The 26,400-nt window shown below is 41.4% G+C and overlaps 1 protein-coding gene across 5 annotated transcripts in view; it reads left to right on the top strand.

Moving 5' to 3' along the window:
• LOC102071221 (high affinity cAMP-specific and IBMX-insensitive 3',5'-cyclic phosphodiesterase 8A) overlaps positions 1-26,400 on the top strand; it is a 162,865-nt gene that overhangs the window by 95,234 nt on the left and 41,231 nt on the right. For all 5 annotated transcript variants that reach the window (XM_074549284.1, XM_005483389.4, XM_074549283.1 and 2 more), the window contains 11 exons: positions 11,504-11,560; positions 13,941-14,131; positions 15,281-15,337; positions 16,738-16,795; positions 18,155-18,243; positions 18,475-18,553; positions 20,176-20,313; positions 24,046-24,134; positions 24,712-24,763; positions 24,864-24,906; positions 25,813-25,890. In XM_074549284.1, the coding sequence (XP_074405385.1) occupies positions 11,504-11,560; positions 13,941-14,131; positions 15,281-15,337; positions 16,738-16,795; positions 18,155-18,243; positions 18,475-18,553; positions 20,176-20,313; positions 24,046-24,134; positions 24,712-24,763; positions 24,864-24,906; positions 25,813-25,890 (931 nt within the window). The remainder of the gene's footprint in view (positions 1-11,503; positions 11,561-13,940; positions 14,132-15,280; positions 15,338-16,737; positions 16,796-18,154; positions 18,244-18,474; positions 18,554-20,175; positions 20,314-24,045; positions 24,135-24,711; positions 24,764-24,863; positions 24,907-25,812; positions 25,891-26,400) is intronic.

Here is a 26,400-nt window from a genome sequence, read left to right as displayed (position 1 = left end):
TCAATAGAAGGCCCAGGGCTGCTGCATCCTCTCCTTAGAAAAGCCAGCAGAGTGAGAAACACATTCTGGGTAGTTGCAAAACAGATTAGACAGGCTTGGTTAATGCCAGAATTCGGATCTCGAGGGAGATTGATTTTGGATAGAGGCCAGCTTTCCTTGCAGCTAATTATGGGAGTTTTGCATAGTGGACACTATTTAGTTATTTAATGAGTAAGTGGAGCCTCTCTCTTTCATGGTGCTCCTTCTTTTAGTTCATCATTGTTGTCCAAGTGGAATAAGGATGTCACTGCCTGGCTGGAAGTGCCCTATGGAGCTCTGTTCCCTGTGACACAAGAGCCACCCGTGCACAGCCCCAGCACTGGTTCCTGTTGTAAAGCATTTGTGCCACTCTCAGCTGCAACATCAGACCTTTTTGGATGAGACAGATAAATTTAGGTGTCAATAAAATTGTGCAGAAGGTGATAAGGCACCTGCTGATCCTAATATCTGAGAAGTTGTTTTTGCTGCCCTAGTGTCGGCTCACATTTTGGCAGTCCTTGCAGGGAGGAGCAGAGAATCTGCTTGTTTCAGAGGCAGCACATGATGCTGCTGTTCAGACAGGCCCTGTGGAAGGGCCCACTCGGGGGTCTGAGGACCGGGAACCTGAGGAGTCTCATAAAGGTTCTGAGTTAAAAATTTCTGACACCCACCCTTGTTATAGGCAAGACAAGCACTGCTCTATAATGTCTCTTCAAATGACACATGAAAAGTCCACATCTGCTCGACCAAATGCACCTTTCAACCACTGCTTATAAGCTTTCATAGTTTATGGAGCACTTATGCTAGGCAGTTTGCAGGTGAACACATGTTTACATTAAAGATTTACTCAGTGTTTTTGCATCTTCTCTTCTTACCCCCCATGTTACAGATCTTTGCAAATCTTTCAAACTTTGTGACTGCAGCAGCTCTCTGTGACAAAGCTTCACTGATGCCATGCAACTTGTAAATGTATTTGATGCAAGTATCTCCAGATGTTATCTCTCTTTCCTGGAAATCTCAAGGTTAAATAATTTATATGAGGCTATTCAACACGTATAGATTGTTATCTGGATAATTATGGCCTGTGTACTCAGTTTGAGGAATGCTAACATGGTACCTGGAGAGAGTATGTTTGGACAGCAGGGCAGGATTTCATCTTAAGTGGATATTTGATACCCAGCTGGATTTGTTTCCCAGTTAAAGCAATGTCAGAGTGCTTTAAGGGCTTCCTTGATGATGGGTTGTTTATTAAAGAGCTGCCTTGTGGGAGGCTCCTGGGCTGAGGCCTGCCCCAGCTTTAACACTGAGAAACTTTGCTAGGAGTTGGTAATGTATTGATTGCTTCTGCGTTTCTATGGAGAAAATTGTGCTGCTGGTACAAAATAATAATTTATTTTGTACCAGCAGCATCTCCTTTGGCATATCCAGCAGTTCTTTTGTAAAGGAAATGGTACTTGTAGGCAGAAGATGCAGGATTGCTTTGTATCAAAGATAATAGTATAATTACACAGATTCTTTCATTTAAATGAAATGAAATGAAGTGTGCCTACCACAAATCCAGATAGAGTGAAATTATATTTACAAGAAAACTAGAATGAAAAACTGCTTTGTTGCAATAAATTCTACTTAATTGCAGTTCTGATCATAATGAAAATCCCACTTTATTAAAGACATGCAGAGTTAGGAGGATTGGCATAACTGTAAAATGGTTTTATACTTAAGGAAAAAAAAACCCCGTGATCCCATCGCAGGCGTGTGATGTTTAACGAGCCCTGTGGGCTGGCAGCAGCACTGTGAGTTAGTGAACAGGAGTCAGGCAGAAAAACGGTGTTGGGTTTCAGACTACCCTGTAGGTCCTCAGCAATGAAGAGACATCTGTACTAGGGGCCAGTCACTCCTCCCCTCTGCCAGTGGAGTTCCCAGTGGTCAAAAGAAAGGGATGCCCAAGACTCTTAAATATTTTTGTCTGTTTTCATCCTTATCTTAAAACTTGAAGTTAGTTTGTCGCATTGGTTATAGCTGCGAACAAGCAAAATTAATGCTAAACTTTAGAGTGAAAAAAAGAATGTTCTACTGTGAATTTCCTCAGTTTTTAAAAACAAGACATCTTGAATATGCCTGCAGTCTCAAGTCTTCATTTGCTGGAGACAAAGTTCCCTATTTAGAAAAGGTTTGACTGCCAAGAACTCCTCTTGGTTTTCTCAAGTGTCAATTGACAGTTCCACTCAGTCTGAGAAACATGTACTCAATAGACAAAAATACAGTTATGTTCATTATCAGTAATTAACATTTCTCCTTTGCTCTGCTGGCTGCTGTCCCCTGACTTTGCATTTATTCTACCTGCAACATCCCACCCCAGAGACAGCACCTTTGCTGGTGCTCAGAGCAGCTCCCAGGCGGGCGCTGGATGAGCACAGGTGGGTTTGTGTGCCCTGAAGGTGGGCAGGGCACACCCCTGGAGCCCCAAAGAGTTCTGGTGATGCCCAGCAGGTTCCCAGACCCCTGAGTGAGCTGTGTGAGGGTGCTGTGTGTGCCACATGGCTGGGAGAAGAGGGAAGGAGGAGGAGGAGGCAGCAGCTTCGTGCTGTCACCATCCAGTCTTGGAGCAGTAAACTGGCACATCCAGGATCCCACTTCTGCACAGGCTGGAGAAATGGGGATAAAGATAACAGATGGCAGCAGGTGGAAAAAATTACAGTGGTCAGTAAAGGCTGAACTGTGTCAGCACACAAAATATGTTACTACTGACAATAGAAAAGCAAGTTTATTCCTTAACAAATGGAGGTTTAGGACAATATGGAGAACTTCTAGGAAGCCCAGCAGATCTACTGACTGAATTCTGCTATTTTTGGGCTGTACACTCTTGCTTTGCTTGGTCTGTTTGTGATGATTGCAGTGTTGGTAGATCAAGCCATGAAAAGTTTGTCTGGCATAAAGTAGCTGGAAAACTTCCTGGTAGACTGGAACTTCCTTTTAGTCAGATGAGTCTGTTCAAATCCAGATGGTTCAAAGAAAACTGTCACTGAAATTCATATGCATAAGGAAAAAATGAAAACTGATAATGGAGTTCTGTTGTGTTCTGATGCATCTTTAATCCTCTCTAAAATAAAATTAGTAAGTGGTATCCGCCAGAAAAAAACAGAATTAGCTGATAGATAGGAAACAGATTAGCACTTACTGCTATACTTCAGGATCTTACAGAATCACAAGAGAGCAAGCAGTTTTAATCATATTAAACAATAGAACTACTGTGCCATATTTAAGTCTCCCAGAGTGCTGTGCAGTTCAACTGTTAAAATGCAGGCAGGAAGAATTTCCCCCAGGGCCAGAAGAATGTTGTATTTGTACTGAAGTGTCTGCTCAAGCTGGGGGGATGGAAAGTCAGCCACAGCCTGCCTGTAAAATTAATACACCTGAGGCAACAGCAGACGAGTGAGAAGTTCCTTTCCCATTTGACAAAGGTGTTGGTAAAGCCAAAGGCTGCATTTATTTGTTTGGAGTTACATGAACCCCAATATATTTAATGCTCTGATTTGGAACATGTTTTGGCTGATGACCTGCAAGACTTACAGACCAGTTTCTTCTCTGTTGACTTGGCCAGCCTTTGCATCTGGGTGAAAGTTACTGCTGCCAGCAGATGAGAGAGGACAGCACAGTGAAACTTTTGTAAAATGCTGGTGTAGGAGGCTGAGCTGGTCCCCAGAGCTCAGCTACAGCTCTCCCAGCCAGTGGAATAACCAGACCTGTGTCAGCTGAGGGGAAGAGGGGAGAGGAAAGGAGACTCTCAGCCTTCTGGGAGTTGCTAGGCACATTGTTTTATGTGGCTGCCATTAAAGCATTTTGTGAGAGGCAGCGTGGCTGGTCCTGGTTGCAAAGGGGAAAACGGAGGAGCCTCAGGGCTGCTGGAGTACAGGGGAAGAGCTGCTGAAACTCAGCAAGGTGCAATACCCACCCAGATGTGCTGTCCAGCTGCCCATGAGGCTCCATCTCACAGAGCAATCACAACCCTCCCCTCATGTAAGCCCAGAGTGCCAGGGGTGCCTGACTTGGCAGGGCATTCACTCTGAAGTGCAGGGTGTTGTATCTGACCTTGAATTTTGTCAGAAACTAATAAAACATGGAATTAGGTGCTAGTGCCTTAAAGATGACCTCTTTCTTTTTGCTTCATCTGAAGCAATTCAGTTTCTCCATGTTGCACAATCTGTTCCTGTTTGAACAGCTGAAAATCTTCATACTTCTTCTTTTTTTTTTTTTTGCATTGATAAAGGCATCAATTTCTGCAACCTATGTATAGAAAACCATTATTATAGGGTTTAAAAAATTCTTCTAAAGTACAGGCCAGATCATTTAAGCTGGTTTTCTCTTAGTGCAGGATATAACTACAGATGCTCCACAGCATGCCCTCACCGCACAGAAATACTTGACTTCAGTTCAGTGAGCAGCCCAGGGATTCAGTATGGGGAGACCTCACAGCCTCCAGACAAAGCTCTGTGCATATTTGGCCCAAATGGAGAAGTTCTTGCCAGCACTTTCAGTCAGAAAGGGTGATCTTAATGAAGACCCCAGTGAGCCATCTCAAATCTTGAGATTATGAAGACTTAGGGCACTTTAAATTCTGGGCTGGTTGGTCAGAATAGGGTTTGGCAAAATGACAACCATGAAGCACAGACAGACCAATGTTAAGGTTATTCACACTTGTTGTTGTGGAGTGAATGATTCACTTTTTTTCTCAGACAAATAGATGAAATTTCAAGCCCAGTGTACTTGTTGATAAAATGCAGGTCTAAAAGGGGTCTTTGAATCAGGTGGATGCTGCAGCAAATATAACTTGCTGGATTTGATATGAGGACTGGTTTCCATTCAACTTTGTTCTCACTGGACAGAAAAGTCAGTGTGGATTAATGAGTAAAGGGCTCTCTTTTTCTGATTTGGCTGATGTATTCCATCCCTTTTTGCTGTGTGATTCATTGACAGTGAGCACTCTTGTGTAAGTGTGTAGTGTGAGATTTGCAGAGTTGCTTTGTGGGAGTTGTACCTGCTTAGCTTAGAAACCTGCAGTACTGCTGTGATTACTGAGATGTGATATAACTTGTTTGAGTTATCACCTACACAATGTTGAATTTCAGAAATAAGTGGGTGTGTCCCAGTATAATGGTCCCAGTATGACCAGTTGGCCAGCAAGGAGGGGCACTGCGCACCCTGCCCAGGGATGCCAGGGCTCAGCACAAGGGGAGATGGAGTCGTCTCTCTCTCTCAGTGCCTCAGTTCCTTTGAATGTCAAAATGAAACCAGCAACCTCCCTTTTCAAGGCTGAAGATCTGTTCCATAGACATGAGCAATAATGACATTTATTTTATCATTTCAATACTGTATCAGGACCTAAAAGCATCCCCCAGTTTGTCAGGCTGTTCTGTGTAAAAGTTCAGCCCTTTTCCAGTGGCAGGCACTGCTGGCTGGCTTTTTCTGCTGTCACTGTACAACGTGACCACAGAGGGCCCCTGGTCTGGGCCTGAGGCCATGCAGGCCCCACCACAGCGCAGATGAGAATCCAAGTCACTTTGGGACAGCACTGTTAATTATTCCCAGCCAAACAGAATGATTCACTTCTGCATGTGCTACGCTTGCAGTTTGAAAGTTTCCTGTAAAGCATAAGGGGAGAACTTATAAACAGTAGAGAATGGGAGTTCTTGATTATGTCTGAAGTGTGCAGCAAGTGTGATTTCACAACAGCATTGCTGCAGTTCAGTTCTAACTTGGCTTCACTCTGGCACTGAGGAAATGCAGTGGGCAACCAGGCCCAGAACACAAACAAACAAACATATATATTAGTGGTTGGCATGTTGGCAAGCTGAACATAAGCCAAAAATCAGCTGTGCCAGGGAGAGCCCTGGTGGAGCTTGGATGGCACTCCCATAAAGCAGTCCCAGTTCCACCAGGGTGTAAATTTCCTGGGAGGCTTCCTCAGGGCCTGGGTTAACACAAAAATTGCCCCCAGGCTGAGTAATGGAAGAGCTGCGGGATTTTGGCAGAGGGAAGTTGTTGCCAGTTCATTGGGAATAAGAAATTTGGTCTCGTGTCTGGTTACATGCCCAGAGAACGGCCAGCATCCTCATGTGAGAACTCTGGCAACTCATTACACTCAATAAAGCTTTTCTCCTCACAAAAACTGTAAGCTGTCAAAATTGTGTGTTGCTAATGATGTGAATTGGAGGCCAGAATTGGGCTCTCAAGAGCTCATTTATGTAAAATGCGTCTGAAAATGGTACTAAAACTTAAGATTAAGAAAACAGAGGGTGTGTTACCCATCACTTACTGTCTGCTGTATTGTTACATGGCAGCATTGTAGGTAATTTTTCTAGGAATCAATTTAAACCAGGAAATAGATAAAAGAAAAATTATGCCAGAACAAAACATTGAGTGATCTGCAGGCCTTGTGATACAGATAGAAATCTGTATTCGTTTGTTGAGAGAGATGCATCAGTGAAAACACGATTTAGATTAATCTAAATGCTAGATTTTATCAAAGCACTGAGTCAGGATGCAACATTATGAGTTCAGAGTCTGTGACATTTGTCTACATCTTTTATGAAGCAGAAATAGGAAAAAAATATCAAGGACTGGAATAACTGGTTTCATCCAGGTTGAAGAGCAGTTTTGGTAAATTTTAATCACTCTTCAGAACTCATGTCTTTGTATTTCAGCAAAGAATAAACTGACTGTTCAGCACAGGGTCTTTGAAGGCCAAGTTTACCTTTGTCCTTGAGTCTGTTGAGCAAAGGCAGAAACCTTGGACACTTTGTTCTCTTTATTCTTTATTCAAACTGTTGTGGCCTCCAAACAACAAAAGAAATAGCTGCATAGGGCCAGACTCCCATTCCATTTACACTGAAGTAAATCCAGTATATTTTCATTGTATTTGAATTGCTCTGGATTTCACTGGATTTGCTAACCAGGTTGGAATTCAGTCTGTGAAGTATAAAATTAATTTTATGCTGTGCCTGTTAGGAAGATCTGCTTGGGCAGCATTTGATGTTACTTGCACTGATGTTGAGTTGGTAACAAAAGAGTGCTGTCAAAGTGTGCAAGGAAGACATGAACAGTGATGTTCAGTGTCCAGCAGAAAGCACATGGAAAATAGGAAGCTGAGTCTTAAGTCATCTACAGATGTTCATTTTGTTGGAGAAAGGAGTAGGTAAATGAACATGGATTGGATTCGTGTTCATATACTTCAGAAAGTGATGAGTGTTATGATAAGCAAAGAAAAATGTGAATTGTGAAAACTTGATCCTGAACATGGAGACTTTCTTGCCCAGAAGTATGAGCTGCAACAAGTCACAACACCTTTCCCTGTTGAGAAAGAGGAACCATGCTGGCATGACCTGGCTGGACAAGATCCTGCACCTTGCCATGCCAGTTTGTAGGAAATTGTCTATTTCCCAGCTTTCAGCATCCAGGAAGATTTGGCTAAGGTTTCTGAGGAAGTATATTCTCATGCAGATTTCAATTCTTTGCAGCAAATAGAACCTGAATCAATAAAAGTTTAGGGAATTGTATAAGTCTATCAGTTCATTTGAGCCTTTGTTTTCTGGGGTGATAAATCTATGCCTAAAATGGTGGATTAAGAGAAAGGAGTTTTCTCCTTTGTAAAATGCATCTCTGGTTTTCTTAGAATTACAAAAATTAAGTTTATGTTAACAGTCCTGTGACTTCCAGCATATCTTGATAATGAAGACTGTTAATTCTTGTGTCATGAGTCAACTCATGCAGATTCATATCATGTACCTAGTATATGTAGAAAATATAAGTATGTATTTTAAAATCAGATAAAAAATTTTGATGATACCTTAAAACATTGATCTGAGGAAAATGATGAATTTTGTTGGCTGTATTCCAATAGGACTAACAGTGAAGTCATGTGTCTAATCACTGAGGTTATTTGTCATATATTACAGTGAGTCAGAGATTCTGACTGTCTGCCCACTGAATGCAGATGTTGCCCTCCAGCAGCAGCTCCCATCTGCAATCCATTCAGCAGAAGTTGACGGCACTCTTTGTTGCAGTGAGCCGCAGGAAAGGGCAGCAGTGCCCACCTGGCAGAGGAGCAGAAGTGCTGCCAGCTGCCCTTGGGGGATGTACTGCCAGGCTGTGCATGGAATGGGCAGAGCAGGAGCCACTCCTGGCACCAGCACAGCTCCTGCCGTGGCAGAAAGGAAGGGATGGAGCTCTGTGGGTGTCATTCCTGCTGCCCCAGGCACCAGCAGCCCCTCCCGTGGGTGGGCAGTGCCGAGTGTTGCCCTGGGCCGCACAGGCTCTGCTTTAAAACATCCCACTAAAGCTTCAGCTAAGAGATCTTGTAAGAAAATCAGCCTCCAGAAGGAATGTATTTGAACCTCCATAGTAGGAGTATTGCATGAAGGTTAATAGCCAAAGGATCTTTTGGGAGCTAATTCTGCCCAAAATGTTAGGTGTGCTCTCCTCCTCAATGGATAATGGTAAGAGATATTTTGGAGAATGCCAGGATACACCACTTCTAGCAAACAGGACACCCACGGGCTGCATAGATCTGTCCCTGTCACCAGCCAGGCAATTTATCACCAAAGGGAGCATGTGAATCAAGCTGGCTTTATGTCCATCCTTTATTCCTTTCTGCATTTATTCACTGAGCATCTGAAGTTTCTCCAGAAGTAGGAAGAAAGAAAAAACAATCCAGCAGTGATGAACAGACTATTCCTGCAGGTTCTGTTCTGGTAAAATATGAAGAATGACTCATAGAAAGAAGTACTTTAGCAGGTTACATTGGGTCAGGGCTGACTTTGTTGTACTTTAATGAGATCAGTCACAGTTGTGTAGGTCTGTGTTTTTAAAGCTTATTTCACTTGTTTTTATTTACCCAACATTCACTTTTCTCAGGGCATTGGAAACATAGACTATTTCTATCAGCAGTTCCAGTGTTTGCAGTGCAGCTGCTACAACACAGAGATCATTTCTGAGTGTTGAGCTGCTCACAGCAGTCAGGGGATGACCTTCCCTGCTGACAGCTGTCAGTCACTTACAGCTCGTGCTGTTGTCTTGGGCTGAATCCCACTTTGTGCCAGAGGCAGGGCTGGTTCCACAGGACAAAAAAATTCAGTGTTCAAATAAGGAGGGCAAATTTGAGGGGCAGTGAGTGCTACCAGCAGTAGCTGAGGGGTCGGAGGGTGTGAGAGGGCTGCAGGTGCTGTGAGTGTTGGAGAAGCCGCATGCGCGGCGCTGACGGGCTCTGCGTCAGCAGCGCTTTGGCAGCAGAGCCAGCCCATCACAGCCAGCTCCAGGAACCCACAGCCAGTCCCACCTCTGCCTTCTCAGACACTTTTCCCAATCTGTGCCTGCCTGGAAGGCTGGCACATGCCTGAGTCGTGTCTGCCGATCTGAAAATGTACTCGGGCTCTTCCACTAGGTAACAAATTCCAAGGAAGAAGTAGAAGAAAGTGTGAGTGAATAAAGATGTGCTTGTGCAGTTACTATAAGTGTGAGCTTTGGCTGTGTTTGGTTTTGTTATAAGTTTGCAGCATTAGATTTTTTAAAAGCATTAGATATTTTAAAAGCTCATTTAGTTCAGCAATAGTTGAGAGTTTCTGTTAATCCTTGCTGAAGCCTTGATTTTTGACACAATCCTTAATTGGCATGTTACTCCTCAGTGCTACCTGCAGCACACAAAAAGTTTAAATGATTAATCAAGTTGTTTGAGCAGATTTCAAGAGGATTAAGAATTAACTGGAGTTCACCAAAATTTTCCAGCTGAGATGCAGACCAGGGCTTTGATTCTACTCAGGACAGCAAGTTAATGTGTAACAAGCCAGGTTATCTCATCTGGTCACTTCTTGTGACTTAGGCGTAAATGGTGCATAGACAGGTATTTTCATTGCAGCAATAGCCACAGATTTCTGCCAGAAAAGTGGTTTTCAGGCTCAGTCCTTTAAATACTTCAATTACTGTTCGTTCATGAACTGGAAGAAAGAAGCATCTGAAAAGCAGTAAATGGCAATACTGTGTTTATCTTATTTGTTAAAATTCCCTTTGAGCTGGGACTGATGGTCCAAGGGTACGCTGGCACTTCTTTCCATGAGTCATTCTGCATCCCCCCAGCTGCCAGTGAGGTTCAGCTCTGGATCTGAACCCTCCAGCTCAGGCCATTGCCTGGTGACACGGAACACTCCCTGTTTTATGCTGCCAGGTAGAAGTCAAAAAGTCCAAGCTTTGATTTGAAGTGCAGTTCTGGTCAGAGAAGTAACTGTAAAAAGGCATCTTTTAGGTGTCTTTTACTCAAGTGACATGTTTTCTCCATGGCCTTCGGCACTTCTGCTGATCCTACTGATTCAGGACTGCAAGCCCAGTAACACTGGTGCAAAGAGCTGGATTCTCCCCTGTTATGTGTGCTACCAGCAAAAGTCTTTGCTGTTTTGTAGTGCAGATTTTGAATAATTGTATGGTGTACCACAGGGGAGAGTAAAGCAGCTTGAGTTTTCCGACTGAAGAGAGAGTTTTGGTCTCAAGATCAGAAAACCAGAAATGACTGGAGTGTATTTGAACTAAGCCAATCTGACCCCAGTGGCTGAATAAATCTGAAACCCCTCCATGTCATTTTAATATCATCTCTTAAAGACCCACTTAAGCAAGACAAGCAAACACTGGTTCCTGGCATGCTTTTGTAAGCACTGTGTTGCCATTTTGCCTTGACTTGTGTTTGTTGCTTATTTAATATTGCAGTGATGACTTCCAAGTTGATAAATAAATAAAAACACAAATTACATACCCTTAGGGCTGAGCAATGGAGCATTAAGGTCATGGAAAGAGTGGAGTGTGCAGTTCTAAAAGATTTTTATGTGGGATGTGCTGATGATTCTTTGAAACTACTTACTGGAAAAATTATAGGTTGCAAAGCAATAAATCTGATCTTTGAGTGGGTTTTAATTTTGAAAAAGAACAATGTAAAAATGCCACCTTTGTGCTCAACAGTCCTTTTCTTTTAATGTTTCAGTTCAGAGATACCTTACATTTACTGCATTGCCAAGTATTATTTTCTTCTGATTTCTTAACTCCAGTTACTTTTGAAGAGTCCATGTGACTCCAAGGACCAATGCTGGACTTTGTTTCCTATCTTGCATGGGGAACATTGTTATTCCTGCTTTTTAGCTTTTATTTCTGGGACAAGAGGTAAAAAATATTTAAGTACATTGAAAGTGCTGATGCTTGCCTGGTGGGAATTCTCAAAGAACCAAACCTGTGTAATCTCATTAGAGTGTCCCTCTGTATTTATGTGTTTAACTCCTTTAGAAGTAGTCTTATACCAGTTGAAGAGTCATTCATGTTGAAGTTTGATTAATGATATAAAAGAGAAGCTGTTGTGGTCATTGCCCTCCTTCCACGGAGGAGGGAGATAACAGACATAATTTTTCTTCTTCCTTAGGTATTATTCATTAATGAGTTCCCTTCTTCTTTCTTCTAGGCACCAGTAACAGATGTGCAGTTTGGCCCTATGAGACTTCATCAAGATCAACTTCAGGTAACACAGCAGTTCAAACTGAAGTCTTGATTTCTAAAATATCATAGATGTTAAAATTTACGACTAGAACTTCTTGGATTATAGAGATTTTCACAGAGAATTTTGATCAAGAGATAATGTGCACATAACAGATTTTTATAATGGCATTCTGTCTATGTGATGTCCTAAAACCTCTGCCTGTTTTCTCCAACCATCTCTCAGCTCATAAAAATAGAGCTATTTATTTTTTCTGCTGTCAGTTACCTTGTAATCAACTTAGTTTGTGCCTCGTTTTGTATTTTACTGGTAGTAAAATTCTTAATCACAATCTCATCAAACTGATACCAAGCCAACCAAACTTGTAATATCATTACAAAAGATATGAAGTGAGCTTGGCAAAATATATTTTTTAGTTGTTCATTACTGGCTGAAAATAATTAATCCGTTTTTATCCCTTTATTAATAAATGGTTTATGTCATTTGTTCCCTTACTTTGTCTGGGATGGACATGAGGTTTAGAGATCTGTGATTCCTTTGGAATCCTTTGGAAATTCTCCTATAACCCAAGGCATACTGAACCATTAATCATCCCAGGTGTTCCTCTGTCAGGAATTGCAGAACTCCTCAGCAGAGGCAATGTAGACCTAATAATTTGAAAATGTCTGTCTTAAGAACTGCAGTTTAACATCTTCTTCTCGAGCCATTGTCAGAACAGCAATATCATCAAAAATCAGATCTTAGGACATCCTCATCCAGCTGTTCCCCAAAATCAGAATAGTCCTTGAGTATTTCTGCCACCTGTATTGTTTTTAGTGATTGTGTCACTTTTGTACAGTTACAGACCACTCTGAAATGCTGCTGATTTATGCTGGTAATATAGCTGGCAGGTATGAGGGAGGGAGAAGGTAGGCAACATTGCATTCTTGCCAGAGTCAGTCATACAACTCAGATCTCCTGAGTTTCTGTGCTATTATGAAATCCGTTCTCCCCCTCTTAAGGAGTGTTATAGATTAACTTCACTAAACACAGCCGTGACATGATTTTTGCAAACAGTTTTGCAGGCACCTGAACTGAATGTGTGCAAAATCCTTCATTCTTACAAATATATGCAGTACATGGGAATGTTAAGATTTACTGGTGTACATTTCACCAGCCTGGTCCAAATTGTAACAGCACTGGAGTTCCTAAAATCACACAGAAGATAAACAGCAGTGGGATGTGATGGGAGTCACACCTGCTTCACTTTGCCTGACCAAAACATATCTGAGTGTGGTTTGATTCAACTTCTGAAAGATTGGTGTCTTGGGACAACAGACCAAATGCTGGCTTAGTTACCCATTTCTCCCAAAAAGCTGCATGTGCTGAGCCATCCCCAGAATCAGCACAGATCCATTGTCTGCCATGCTGTATCCTTTCAGGCAAGAGAAGTTTTCTTCTGCAAACATTATCCTGACACAAAGTACAATTACCTCAGTGAGTCTTCCTTAGCAGACTTTGTTAATCTTCTTTGCTGTATTAAATCCTAGAACTGGAAATACATTTTAAAGGAATTGGGCCTTATCATACTTTTAGTCTATAGGCATTGTGTTGATTTTAAAAAGGCTTAGAGAGATTAGTTACTGGAAATTACAAGGCAAGTTAGGGCACAGCCAATAGTGGCTCCCAGGTCTGACCTCCAGTTCTGGATTTCAGCTATGATAATCTCCTTCTGTCATATAAATCCCATGGCAGGCTTTGTGTAGGAGTCACATGGGGACATACTCCGTATACAGTGGTACTGCTTATGAGTTCAGTCTGGCATGAGTTCCTTTTGACCAGCCTGTCCAGAGTTTGCAGAAACCCCACAGAGTGGGCAGCATCCACTACTTTGGGAGATTAGGATGAGATGGAAAGGAAAGCAGATTTTTTTGTCATGCCATTGAAGCAGCATTAAATACTTATTCACATAAGATGAACTGTGGGGTTTTGTTGTTGTTGTTGTTGGGTTTGGTTTGGGTTTTTTTTTTCCCTTTTCTGAAATATGATCCTGGCAAGAAAAATAAACCCCAAGAAAAAGGCTGCATGTGAGACAGTTTCAGAGAAGTGGACTCACTGTCAGTTCATGTACACTCAGGCATCTTGTCTCAGATTGCCTGAGCTCTTTCTATAGATAATGACAAGAGAGGCAGTTCCAAAACTTGTTCTTCCCATGTGGATATGCCATGGCTTGGGCAGACTGTCGCATCCACTTGAAACACCTCTGTATACAGACAACTATAAGAAAATCAGTGGTCTGTAGAAAGCAATTCTCTTAAAAACAATGGATTAAGCCTCAAAAGTGGCTTTAAAAGCCATATTTAGAAGAGGAAAAGGTCACAGAATCCCCTGTAAGTGTAAGGCTTGTTTGTGATGCCCCACCCAGGTACTTTTGGTGTTTGCTGAGGAGGACGAGCAGAGCAGCGGGTTCCGCTGGGCGTGTGACAAGGCTGGATTCCGCTGCAACCTTGCCAGGACCCCCCAGTCTGCACTGGAATGTTTTCTAGATAAGCACCATGACATTATCATCATTGACCATAGGCATTCCAGATACTTTGATGCAGAAGCATTATGCAGGTAAGCACCATTTCAGTGTAATTAATGCTTAACAATATAGTTAACACAGCATCAGGTTTTTTGCTTTTATATGGTGTTTTTATAAACTCTATAGAGCAGTGATTTTTTTTTTTTTGGTTTTAGACAGGTATGCACTGGCAGCATCAAATACTGTTACTTCAGTGTGTTACATCTGATAGCAGCAGCATTTTTGGTTGTGTCCTAGGGTCTCTGAAGCTCCATCTGGCTTGGAGCCACAGTGTACAAGTTTGTTGCCATAGTGAACTGCTGGATATTTTTTGTGTTTCATTTTGTTGCTTGGGGTTTTTTTTTCAAATACCTGGTTCCTTGTTTTCACACTAAATAAACTGCAAGGATAGCATGTGCCACAAAGAACCTAAATTAATTAATTAACTTCATTAATGTTCTAATTTTTTTGGAATGTCACTTCCTGTTGAATAAGTCCCAGTGCTAACAGGCAATGTTTGGTGTGCACATTTCCATACCTACAACATTTGAAAGTACGTTATGAAGAGCAAATTTGCAAACAGATTCCAAAAATAACTTTAGAAACTGCTGTGAAGTGTGAAAAAAGGAGGGAAGGATTTGAGTCTCTCTCCACAGAGCCTGGGCAGGCAGCAGTGCCTTGCTCCAGAGGCTCCGCAGTGAAATCGCCCTGGGAATGTGAGCAAGGCTGTGGGTGGGTGCCAGGGTCACACTGTGTGCCCTGGGGACTCTGCTGGGCCAAAGGCTCTCGCTGGGCTGGGACAAGTGGATGAGATCTTTGTCCGGCCAGCACTAGGTAGCAGTGCTGTTCCCTGTGTTCTATTTTTACCAATCTGCCCCAGAATTCAGTGAAACGCACCTTAAATGAGTGAGGCCAAGCCCTTCAAACAAGTCCATTAAATGCTGTTTCAGAGAGGATATTTTTTGCTATTCCCCCACTGGGAGTACTTGAGTTGTAGATTAATCTGTGTTCATGGAGTCTCAGATATCATTTATTCTCCTTTCTTAGCAGCAGGCTCAGGATTTGACATTTTTTTGTTTTTAAATGTTTAAATGATTAAAAAAAGATATTTTAAGAAAAGTGCTGTCTGAAGGTTCTATAAAGTCATGTTTTTTGAAATGTGAACTTAAAAAGAATTTAAATGGTTTGTTTTTTATTTAAAGGTCTATCAGAACAACAAAAGCCTCAGAAAACACAGTCATTATTTGTGTAGTACAAAGGTAAATACTCATATCTTTCCTTTTCCTTGTGATCAAAACTGTGAATCTTACCATTGTAAAAGTTAACCTGAAAAACATTAACATTAAAAAACCTGAATTAGATCTTCCTACTGTGCTAATAATAATGTGCTGTACCATAGTTTTTACTATACTTGACCATAGGATTGGGACAGAAATTGGTTTTTTTTTAATTTCTAGGTTTTTAACTCAAGAATCTCACTTGGAGTTTTCTTTTGGGTTCCTCCTCACACTCCCCCCATCACTGCAGGCTTTCACAGGATGTTTCAAACAACTTCTGCACATCCTGCTCTACAAAACTCTCTTGTGTTTTGAACCTTTCTTAATCTACCTTTCAATATGAATAATCTCAATATTTCAATATTCTTTCAATATGAAAACCAGAGATCCACTGAGTGTGAAAAGTGACATAGAACAATTTGATCAGTACAAAGTGTTATCTGACCACAGCAGTTTTTAAAAGCAAAAGAGATTATGACATCTCAGTAAAGTACTGCATGTGCTGTTTCCTTCCCCCTCCTTTGAAACCATTACCTGTAAAATAATGTAAATGTGAAAAATAAAGAAATTCTGTGTATTTCATGAAATGAAATAAGTGGAAGATAATTTCCTCCAAGTATAATTTGGGAATGGCCATTTCTCAGAACACATTAATTCTGACAAGCAGTTCTGAGGTGTTGAAATTTACCATTAAAAACACACTACCATCTCTACCAAAAAAAAAGGACCCTAAACATTTCAAGATCCAAAACTTCCTGCATAAATCAAAGCTATTGTGCCATGTGCTACACATGACCAGCTTCAATCTGCCTATTGACAGACCCTTCCTATAATGGCTTTTCTTCCTGATTCCAGCCATACATTCATGTATGTTGAAGGCTCTTTTAACAGTTATAGCCTGAGTATTCAGATACTTCATTTGGGAATGTGTCCCAAATGTGAATTACTAGAAGGCAGTGGGTAGGCAACACCAGAAAATCCATCTTCATTCAGGCACCTTGAGTTGCCCATCTAAGATTTGGTGCATTCAGATAACAGTAATTTCTTAAAACTTTGGCTGTGCTGACTAATGCCAGCATAAACAACAAGGATCCAGTACAGAAAAAGTCCAATTATCTAGCTCAATAATTGGTTTCCTTGAAGCATTAGAGTTTTTTTGATGTAAGCAGCTCATTACATGCACGGAAAATAACATTTTGGCTTATCCATGCCAAAGATGAAAGCTTATAAAAATTACAAAAAATCTGTTTTATTCCTATATCCTGTAAGGATCTAGCAGCATTAGCCTCAGTGTGGCATCTGGGGTACAAGTAGATGAATGGATTGTGAAATTTGGTCTGAGTTAATTACAGAATCTCTGATTTATCCTCCTTGTTTCAAAGGCACCCTGATCGTGAGGAGTCATCCATCTTGCCCCTGATCTCTGCTGGCTTCACAAGGGTATGTGCTGTGCTCGGCTGCCTTGCTCTGGCATTCCAGCATTGCCATGCAAGAAGCTCTCCAGAAGTTTGGCTGCCAGTCACCATTTGTGACAGTGATCCGACCTGTAGATTCTTTTTGAGCTGCTCATTCTTCTGTGTCCCAATTCTGAGTGTTGACATGACACTCTTGGGGATGTAAGGAGTGGGACTGACTTCTCTACTTCAAGCATTAATTTCAGATTAAATACATGATCGTTCCCTTGAAAAGTTGACATTGACAAATTGATTAGTGGCAGAGTCAGAGAGCAGCTTGCAGTGAACAACAGAATGTGCTGTGGGAAATTTCTTCTGTCAAATGCCAATTCCCATTGTAAACAGGTTTCACACACTGTCAAGTGCTATTAGCTATTGTTTGGAGGCACCTGAGAAGCATTGCACTGCATCTGTTCCTTGGCAACTGTTCCAGCTGAGCAGGAAAGGTGCTAATTAGTGCATCAGTTAAATGGGCACCTTATTGCCTTCAGCTGACACTAGAACAAGGTTGGGCCTGGTTCACAGCACAATTCCAAATATTTGGTTGCGTGCTCTCCAGATTTTTGCTGTTCCATCACGTTCCATTTGCGCCCATCTGCTTATTCCTAGTATGGGCCTGATCCAGGAAATGCTACAGCCTGAAGATAATGGCATTTATATGAACAGAGTCATTCCAGAGGGCACATAAGTAATTCAACACAGGTTCTGAATTATTTATGGCTCAGAGCCTTGGAAATGGGGCTAATGGCAAAGCATAGAAAATTTTGTTTAGCAGCTTAGATTGTGGTGGCTTACCTGTGATAATCAGTTGTCCTGCCCAAAATATCCATGTCTGTGGGAGTTTAGTGTGAACAAAGATTTAACATTCAGGCTCATACCTGGTAAATATGAAATGGTTTTTAAAAAGTGAAAATACTGAGATCATTGACCCCAAGGTCAATAAAGGTGTATTTCACAGAAAATTTTATTGTCATCTGTATAGAAAATTTGGTATATTAGCAGTTGGAAACTCATAATAATTTCAAATTTTAACATTTCATTATTATTTTAAGAAAGCTAAAAGTGGATTTAAAAAAAATTACAATGATCTTGCCAACAATCACAGAGAGTAAACAGGACGGTTGAACCTCATTGCCGTGAGGATCTGTCACCTTTTCAAAATGCAGTAACTTGAAAAATTTTGCTAGTACCAAAAAATAATCTCTCATTGCTCTTGTCCCAGTATGTTCATTTTTGGCATATCTGCTTCTCTTCTGGTTCTTTAGCAAGCAAAAGAAATCAGACCTTCAAATCCTTGCAGACAGGAATGTGTATTAATGAAATATTTCTAACCTTCTATTTGCAGAGATATGTAGAAAATTCTAGTAGAATGGCCTGTTACAATGAATTGATTCAGCTGGAATTTGGACAGGTGCAGGCACAATTCAAACTAAGGTAATTTTACCAAAATTATTATCAACAAAGAATTTTCAATTTTGCCAGATCTTTAATAGAGTATTTATTTTAATCTGCAGTAGTTAATTATAGAATGTCAGTTACTTGAAGAAAATACATTAATTGTTAGACTGCAACATTATTCAGTATGGAGTTGTAATACTTTATTTTCATATATAAGAAGAATAAAGTGGATAAAATTCTTTTGATGCCTTTTTCTTTTTTCTCCAGGGCATGTAATTCATTATTTACAGCATTAGAGAAAAGTCAAGAAGCCATTGAGATCACAAGTGAAGACCATGTAATACAGGTTTGTTCCAGTCATAACTACAGAAAAATTCCTCTGTGTTTTATTTTGTCTATGATTACACTTACTCTTTCTTACAGCACAAGAATCTAATCTAACTTAATGGTTCTGAAAGATTGGAGTGATTTTAGCTGTAGAGTAGAATTTTCTCCATTTAAAGTGTCTGGCATAAATCAAATAAATTCTAATGGAGATTGCTGTTTCTGAATGAATAAGAATTTACTCTCTTGTTTCTATTTTTTGTATTGACTCCTTATCTCTATTATTCATTCCTTCTCTGTATCAAGAATCAAGAATGAATGCAGCCGCTGGCTTATGTGCGCTCTTTTCCAAAAATATTTGATGTTAATTTGATGCTCTTTAAAATTGAATGGATGTTCTATTCAAATAATTGTACTTGTTTTTTCCTAAAATCTGATACTGTTTGATGTATCAGAATTTTTGGGCCAACTGTTTTTGAATGTAATCCTCTCTTAGAAATATCTTTAAAACAGGGAAAAGAAATTGTGCTTAGTTTTGCAGTTCTGAAAACCATCATCTTTTTAAAGGAGTTAGTTCCATCCCTAGCCATGAAGCAGTGACAAGTGATTTTATTATCAGTAAAGAGCTTGAGTCTAAGCCCCTGGGAATTGTAACATGCATACAAATTGTGCCTTCTTGAGCCAAATCTTGACAATGGCAACTTCATTGAAGGATGTGCCTCCTTCATCCCTTTTACAAAAATAACAGAACACATCCTGAGGTTGTTTTAAATACACTTTTTGCAGACCAGACTTGCTGACAGCCCCAGGGTTTGAGAGAAGTGCCACTTCCAGGAGTCCTGGAACTGCAGCAGGCCCAGGGAGGGGAAGGAAGGGATCCTTTGGGATGGAGCTTTTAGAGGAGAACATTAGATGTAGAGTGGCTCTTTTTCCTTTCTCTCACATGAAAACATTGTAAGTTGTAAGTTTAATATTGTAAAATATTGTAAGGCTTTCAGAAGCTGCTGTGCCAAGACTGTGCTTGTACCTCAGCAGTGAGAGGCCAGGAAGGGGTGGGCTCTGGGTACCAGTGTTCAGCTTTGTTGGACAAGGGCCAAAAACTGCAGTGAAATGCAACATTCGCTTTAGGGAGCAGCCTGCTTTATTAAATCCCACTGCTTCCACTCTGCTTGGCTGGGCCTGGCCTGGACAGGGGGATAGGGCTGGCTGGCCCTGACACAGAATCAGGTGATGAATTTGCCAATAGATATGGATAATATTCCTATGGTATTCCAACATCCAGTTGGTGATTTTTAGGAACACTGAGGTAGGTTTGAGGTTTATTGGTTTGGGAACTGACAGAGCCAGTTTTTCAGGAATTTATGTTGTCTGTCTAAACTCTGTGGATATGTGATACTCAGCTGTTTGTGTAATTTCCCTCTCTTTGCTGACATGCACACACTCTGCACAACTGTTCTAGCATGGAAATTCCTGGTTTGCTTCACAAAGAAAAAATGTGAGCATCTCTCTCAGGAGTAGTACATGCAGACACTTATTTTGGGCTGGGAAAGAGATCTCCTGGTTAAGCTAGCAAAACAAGGGATTCTCTTGTGTTTTAAGTATTCTGTTGAATGGGTGTCTGTTTTTGTTTTTTTTATCTCACAGTACGTCAATCCTGCTTTTGAAACAATGATGGGCTATCAAATAGGTGAACTAATAGAAAAGGAATTAACAGAAGTGCCTATAAATGAAAAAAAAGCTGATTTCCTAGATACTATTAATTCCTGCATAAAGATAGGAAAGGTGAGTAATGGAATTGAATCACTTTTATTTGCTACCTGAATAAGTTATTGTAGTCCAGCAGTGAAACACATTGTGACTTGCAGCTTCACAGACACACAGCATTTGCAACTTAAAACAAGAACAGGAAGTAAAAAATTTCTCATTTTTAAGGGCTTCTTTCTCTTTTCTTGCTTGGTAGAGATACTTGTTTTACAAAAATAAGTGACTTGCTGCGTTTCTTTATAATTTATGCTGTTCATAGCAAATGGTGTGGGAGTACCAAAGAAAAATGAGATGGATGCACATGTTATCTGGTGCTATGTAAATGAGAAAAGTACCATATTGAAGAATTTCACCATGAAATGTGGAAGCTGATTTGCAAGTTCAGAATGTAAAAATACCAAGGAGACATTTGCAATGTCACTTGGAAGTGACTGGCAGTGCCAGCTGCCAGTCTGTTTAATTCCCTAATGGCATGGGAGCTGTCTAATGGATTTCCATTAGAAGGGTTCACTGCTCGGAGACGAGCTGGTTCCTGCTGTCATTGAACATGACAGAGTGCCTTGTAGGAGCAGGGGATGGAGGCTGCACAGAGGGGTTTGGGAAGGGCTGTGTTGGACGATGCTCCATGGCCCAGGGTCAGGGGCACTGTCCTGGGAGGCAGCACAGCATTGGCACAGGGCAGGGCGTGCCCAAGGGAGTCACTCTGGATCTAAAAGTACAAATGCAGAGTTGTGGTGAGTCCTGCTCTGGAGGTCAGGGTGCTGGCACAGCCTCAGTGGCAAAAGCTGGGTGCAGATTCCAGGTGCATTTCAAGGAGATTGTGTCGCTCATTTCCACCCGTGTTGGCCTGTTGGAAGAGGTCCCAGGCAGTAATTTGGGTTATGGTGCTTCACCCTTCTGTTGCCTGACTGAAGTTATTTCAGTAAATGTGTGCAGTACAAAACTGATGTTAGGAGGGAGTATTTATTAAGTTATAATTCAAATGCATTAGATGTGTCAGGCTTTAAATCCACACTATCAATTCTCAAGATATAAAGTGATAAATTTTTTTAATATTTTAGTGAGCTGATAAAAAATTCATTAATAATGGAAATATATTTTACTCTATGAGTGATAGAAATCTAAATCTAATTCATCTCCTTCCTTGTACTAATTTTACTCCTGACTGTGTGGCTTTAACAGTGAGGGCTAATGAAATGCTGCCTACTTAAACCTGTCTGTCTCAGCAGCCTAAGCTGTTTTAGGTGGATATATTCTGTTTGCAGGTGTTCTGTGTTTCCCTCTGGAACATTGTATAATATGTAATCTATACAACCTTGAATTTATGTGTTAATAGAAAAATGAATTGCCAATTAAATTATTACAGGAATCATTTGCAAGTAGAGGTTAACTGTGAGGAACAACCTTTGAAATACTTGAAGTTTTGACATCATTTGTGTCAAGATATTACCGCATTTTCAGAGGTTCCTGAGTTACCTGGATCATTCTGATGTGGTCTTTGTGTAGTTTTCAGACTTGTGATTTCTTTATATCCTAAATTTAGAAGTTGCTTCTCACTACAATAGGTCATATTTTGGCTACAGCAAAGTAGGTTGGTGTAGGTTACAGCACATCAAAAAAAGGAAACTGTCTGCTGCTGTGATAATCTCCTGTCAACAGGTTTGACTTTTGTTTTGAACAAATATGGTACTATACATACAGAGTAATAAAAATAATAGAAAGCAAGTTTTTCTGATCTTTGGAAAAATCTAAACTGCATGAAATTTATCTTGTCTTCAAATGGAATTTAGGAAGATGGACTCTTGCAGCATTTCATCTCTTGTGCTGACAAGCATAGTGCTGTGAGCAAGTTCTCTTAGCAAAAAACATATCTCTGGAAGTTAATTTTTTGTTACTACAGCTGTCTGTAATTTGCCACAAGCCAATGTTATTGAAATGTTCGTCCATCCATACTTGAGGAGTTAAAAAGGAGTTGTGCTTTCCTTCATTCTACTGTTTCATGATTCAAATTGCATCCATTAAGATGTGCAGTTCTGACTAGAATTCCTGCTGCCTCTGCTCTCTGCAGCCTGCTTTAGTTTTGCTTTTTCTGCAGTGATATGAACACCTACTGATGAAGCAGACAGGCCATGCAATTCCTCTCCCCCTTTGGGAACTGTTGGCAAGGTCTTTGCAGAGGGGGTGGGAGAGCAATCCCACTCTGTGATAAAGCTCTGTGGCAGCGCCTTCTAGCTCAGCCTGCAGTTCTGTGGGACTGCGTTCATGGTGTTTATTTTGGTTTGCTCTGTTTTCTGCAAGCATTTTCTGAACTTTGCTGTGTGGTGCAGGAAGCCCCAGTGTAAAAGGAAGGCTGAGCTGGGGGGTTCCTCACTGTGGATAGTGCCTTCCTCATGGAGTTTGGGAGCTCAGCTCTGATGCCCTCTGTCAGGAATGGCACTCTGGGGTTTGCTCTTTGCTCTGGTTTGATCCCAGCATCCCCACAGCATGAGCTGGCCATGGAGATTGTGTGGCTCCAGTGCAGACACAACCATGGGCCTGAGTGACAGCACATCTTGGGAATAGCTCCTCTCTGCTGGATTGCTGACAGAGGCTCTGGGAGGGAGCATATGGTGTTCTTAAAATATGTTTAAGTGACATCCCTGGGAGAACTTCACCTACCAGCAGGAGTTTGGCTGGGACCTCCTGCTTCTCAGAATTGCACTGACCTTTTCCCTCACACATTTCCTGCCACAGTTTCACAGGTTTTAGAAATTCACAAGTTAAAAAATCGATCTGTTGCCTAAGAAGAACACATTAGTGAATAACCTGCCTTGAAAAGGATATGCTTTCAATGAGGGAATTATCCAATCTGTAGTTTATGACTTCACCCCTTTGTGCACATCCTGGGTTTATTACCTGGGTTAGAGATCAATTACTCATCTCTACCTCATCCTGGTTGTCAGGAAACTATTGATGTGCATACTTTTAATTATGAGAGCATTGAATTTTGTGGTGCTTACTTTATCTTCATTTGTATTCCTCAAGCAGCTCACGGAAGGCATTATGCTCACTACACAGTTTGTTATTCACAGTTCTCTTCTCTGACAGATCCTCAGAAAAGCCTTTAATGTTTTTCTTTTCTGTACAGCCTGTCACCATGCAGTTCTCTGTGGGCTGGAGTCTTTATTTGCTGGCTCCATCCACATAAATGTAAAACTATTCTCTCTGTACCTGTGTTCTGGCCAGCTTGACTGAGAAATCTGTCAGTCTCACATAAATAAATACATATTGTGTGCCTCACGAGGGTGTTTTCACATACATAAGATCTGATCTACAGTTTGTTGAGCTCAACTGAAGTACAGCAATTGGCCTGAGCAGTTTGTGTTAAGTGAACATAGAAGACAGATTTAATTATTCATTAATCACTTGGTATTTAGTAAATGCCCAGCTCAAAATATGCATCTGTAAAAGAAGACCACCAACAGCTATTCTAGGATGGGGAAGAGAATGCAGCGAATTCCCACAGCTCCTGAGTTCAGCTGTTGCCATCACAGCATTCCCAGGCTGCTCCCCTGGAATTTGTCCTGCATTGGCAGCAGCACAGTGACCTGCAGATTACTTACAGGGGAGAAATTTGAGGGCTTGAGCACAGTTTAACCAGCCGTGCCTGGTTTTGTATTGTGAGGCAGCTTTCAGTGGAAGAAGGTATGGAGCTACAGCTTCTCTTCATGTTTGATCTGAACTTCCTTCCACTTGAATTATTTTTTTCAGGAATGGCAAGGAATGTACTATGCGAAAAAGAAAAATGGAGATAGCATACAACAAAATGTGAAGATACTACCTGTCATTGGTCAGGGAGGGTAAGTGTGAAAGCTGAAGTCTGATTTGTGTCTGAATGAAGGCTCAGTTTAGAGTTCAGTTGCCTCTAGCAGATATTGGATTATCCTGCTGCTGAGTATAATGGAAGCTTATGCAAGGAAGGAGGCCTCAGACCTCTGTGCTTAATTGCTTGGGGCAAAATCAACTTTATATGTTGTGTGCAGGGAAAGTGAAATTCTAATTCTCCCCCAAAAGGAGCCAAAGATGCAGATGTGCTCAGTTGTGACTGACTCTTCTAATTCTCCCTGAAGTGCAAGTGCACCCTCTGGTCTTTCTGTGCTTGGTGTTGGTGTCACCAGGACCTCCATCCTGTGTCACTGAGCCCCTGTACTGTGTCCTGCCACGCTCACTCCTCTGTGCCCCTTCCATGGCTCTCGCCAAGGCTTGTGATGGGATGAGGTCACTGGGGGCTTTGATCATGGGCAAGATTCAAGCATGTCCAGATTTTTATGCAACTTCCACCTGGTCCCCAAATCGAGCCTTTGGAGCACCCAAGTGTCAACACTGAATTAGAGCTGAGGTTTGGATGGGAATTAACTCACTGTTTTTTGCCTGCAGAAAGATTAGACACTATGTGTCAATTAGTAGACTGTGCAATGACAACAATAAGGTAAGTGAAAACAGTGCCACGCTCACTTTAGTTTGAGCCCTAAGTATAACAAAATAATGGCAGAGTTCTGACTAACTGGATTTCTCATACTGAATTGTAGGTGGAGAAGACATGTGAATGTATTCAGGCTGAATCTCAGACAGGTAAGACATGTCTCTTGTGTCCCAAGAACTGGAGAACATACCTGGGGGGAGAATTAAGGCCATTTTAGTGATTTGACTGAAAAAACAGTTTCACAGAACAGTCCTGTTTACCTAGTGATAAGCTGGGAATCCAACTCAAAAGGCAGGAAAGTAATTACAAGACCCCCTCTACGTGCCTCACTTTAGAGGTGACACAAAGCAGCCCACCTTTGAAAATGCTGTCACAGGGCCCCAAGTTGGTGTCCTGGTGTTGCTGGATTCAGTGCCACAATTCAGCTGTGGGTGGTGGATCCCTGTGACAGAATTGGAAATGAGAAGGATGCTGTCATGTCATGCTGTTGCTGTGGCTGCTCTGTAGCACATGGCACCTGTGTCTGCATTGCTCTGAGCTGCATGTGGGTGGGAATGAGGATGACCAACACTGTCATTCACCCTCATCCCACATTTCAGCACTTCAGTTAGGACATCCGTGGCATCCCTGCTGTTGTTAACTGTAGTCTCAGCACAGGCTGAATCTTGGAGTTCCTAAGGAAGCTGGGATTCACTGCCCCCCTTGCTGGCCTGTGCTCTGCTGGGCCCACCTGGTGGCAGTGGTTACTTGTGTGAGCTCAGGTGTGCTGCACGAGTTGTGTTCACAGCTGCAGTTGTGTCACAGTGGTGAGAGAGGAGCTCTTCTCTCCACACTTTGCTTCTGCACTGACATTTAGGCATGTTCTGCCTGAGAGCTTGGCTGGGCTCAGGACAGTGTGATAGGGCAAGAGCTTTAAAAGGCACTTTGATCAGCTCTCATCTGCTGAAGCATTGAGGTCAGTGTCAGCTGCTGCCAGGCTTTTCTGAGCTTCAGTTCCTTTAACATACATCTTAGGCAAAACTTTGTGTCATTATGCAATATCATTTTCTTCACAGACACTCAGACTTGCAGACACAAAGACATGAGGAAAGGATCCCTGGATGTCAGATCCACAACATCTCGTGGGAGTGATGGTATGTGAAACAACTCATCCTGTTGGGTCTGTCTGAGTTGGAGTTGTCATGCAAACCCAATACACAAATTATTGCCTTTCTTACCTCTTCCCTTGATAGAGATATGAAGATATTTTTTTCTTAATTTTGTTTACTTTCACTGTGGTGTATTTTTGCTCTGTTAGATCACCCCAAACTTGATAGATGAGTCACACACTCAAAACTGTTGCTGACACTTAAATGCTTTTGTTAAATCATCTCTCATCACAGTCTGGGCAGCAAACACTAGTGAAGCATGTCTGTGCCAGTGAGAGTACAGTCATGTTCCAGTGCAGCAAAAATAGCATTGACTCTTCTTAAGAACTGCTCAGCACAATAAGTAATAGAGATGTCTGCATTTCATAGGTAGCACAATATCCAGAAAAATCTCATCTTGGCCTTTTCTTTGTAGAACCAAAATTGCTAACCAGTATAAAACATTTGTTTTTACATTTCCAATGTAATAGGCCAAAACCTCAGCTGCTTTTATTT

This window comes from Zonotrichia albicollis, chromosome 11, assembly GCF_047830755.1.
Source record: "Zonotrichia albicollis isolate bZonAlb1 chromosome 11, bZonAlb1.hap1, whole genome shotgun sequence".
Classification (NCBI taxonomy): Eukaryota; Metazoa; Chordata; class Aves; order Passeriformes; family Passerellidae; genus Zonotrichia; species Zonotrichia albicollis.
This window is presented reverse-complemented; position numbering and strand designations above follow the sequence as displayed.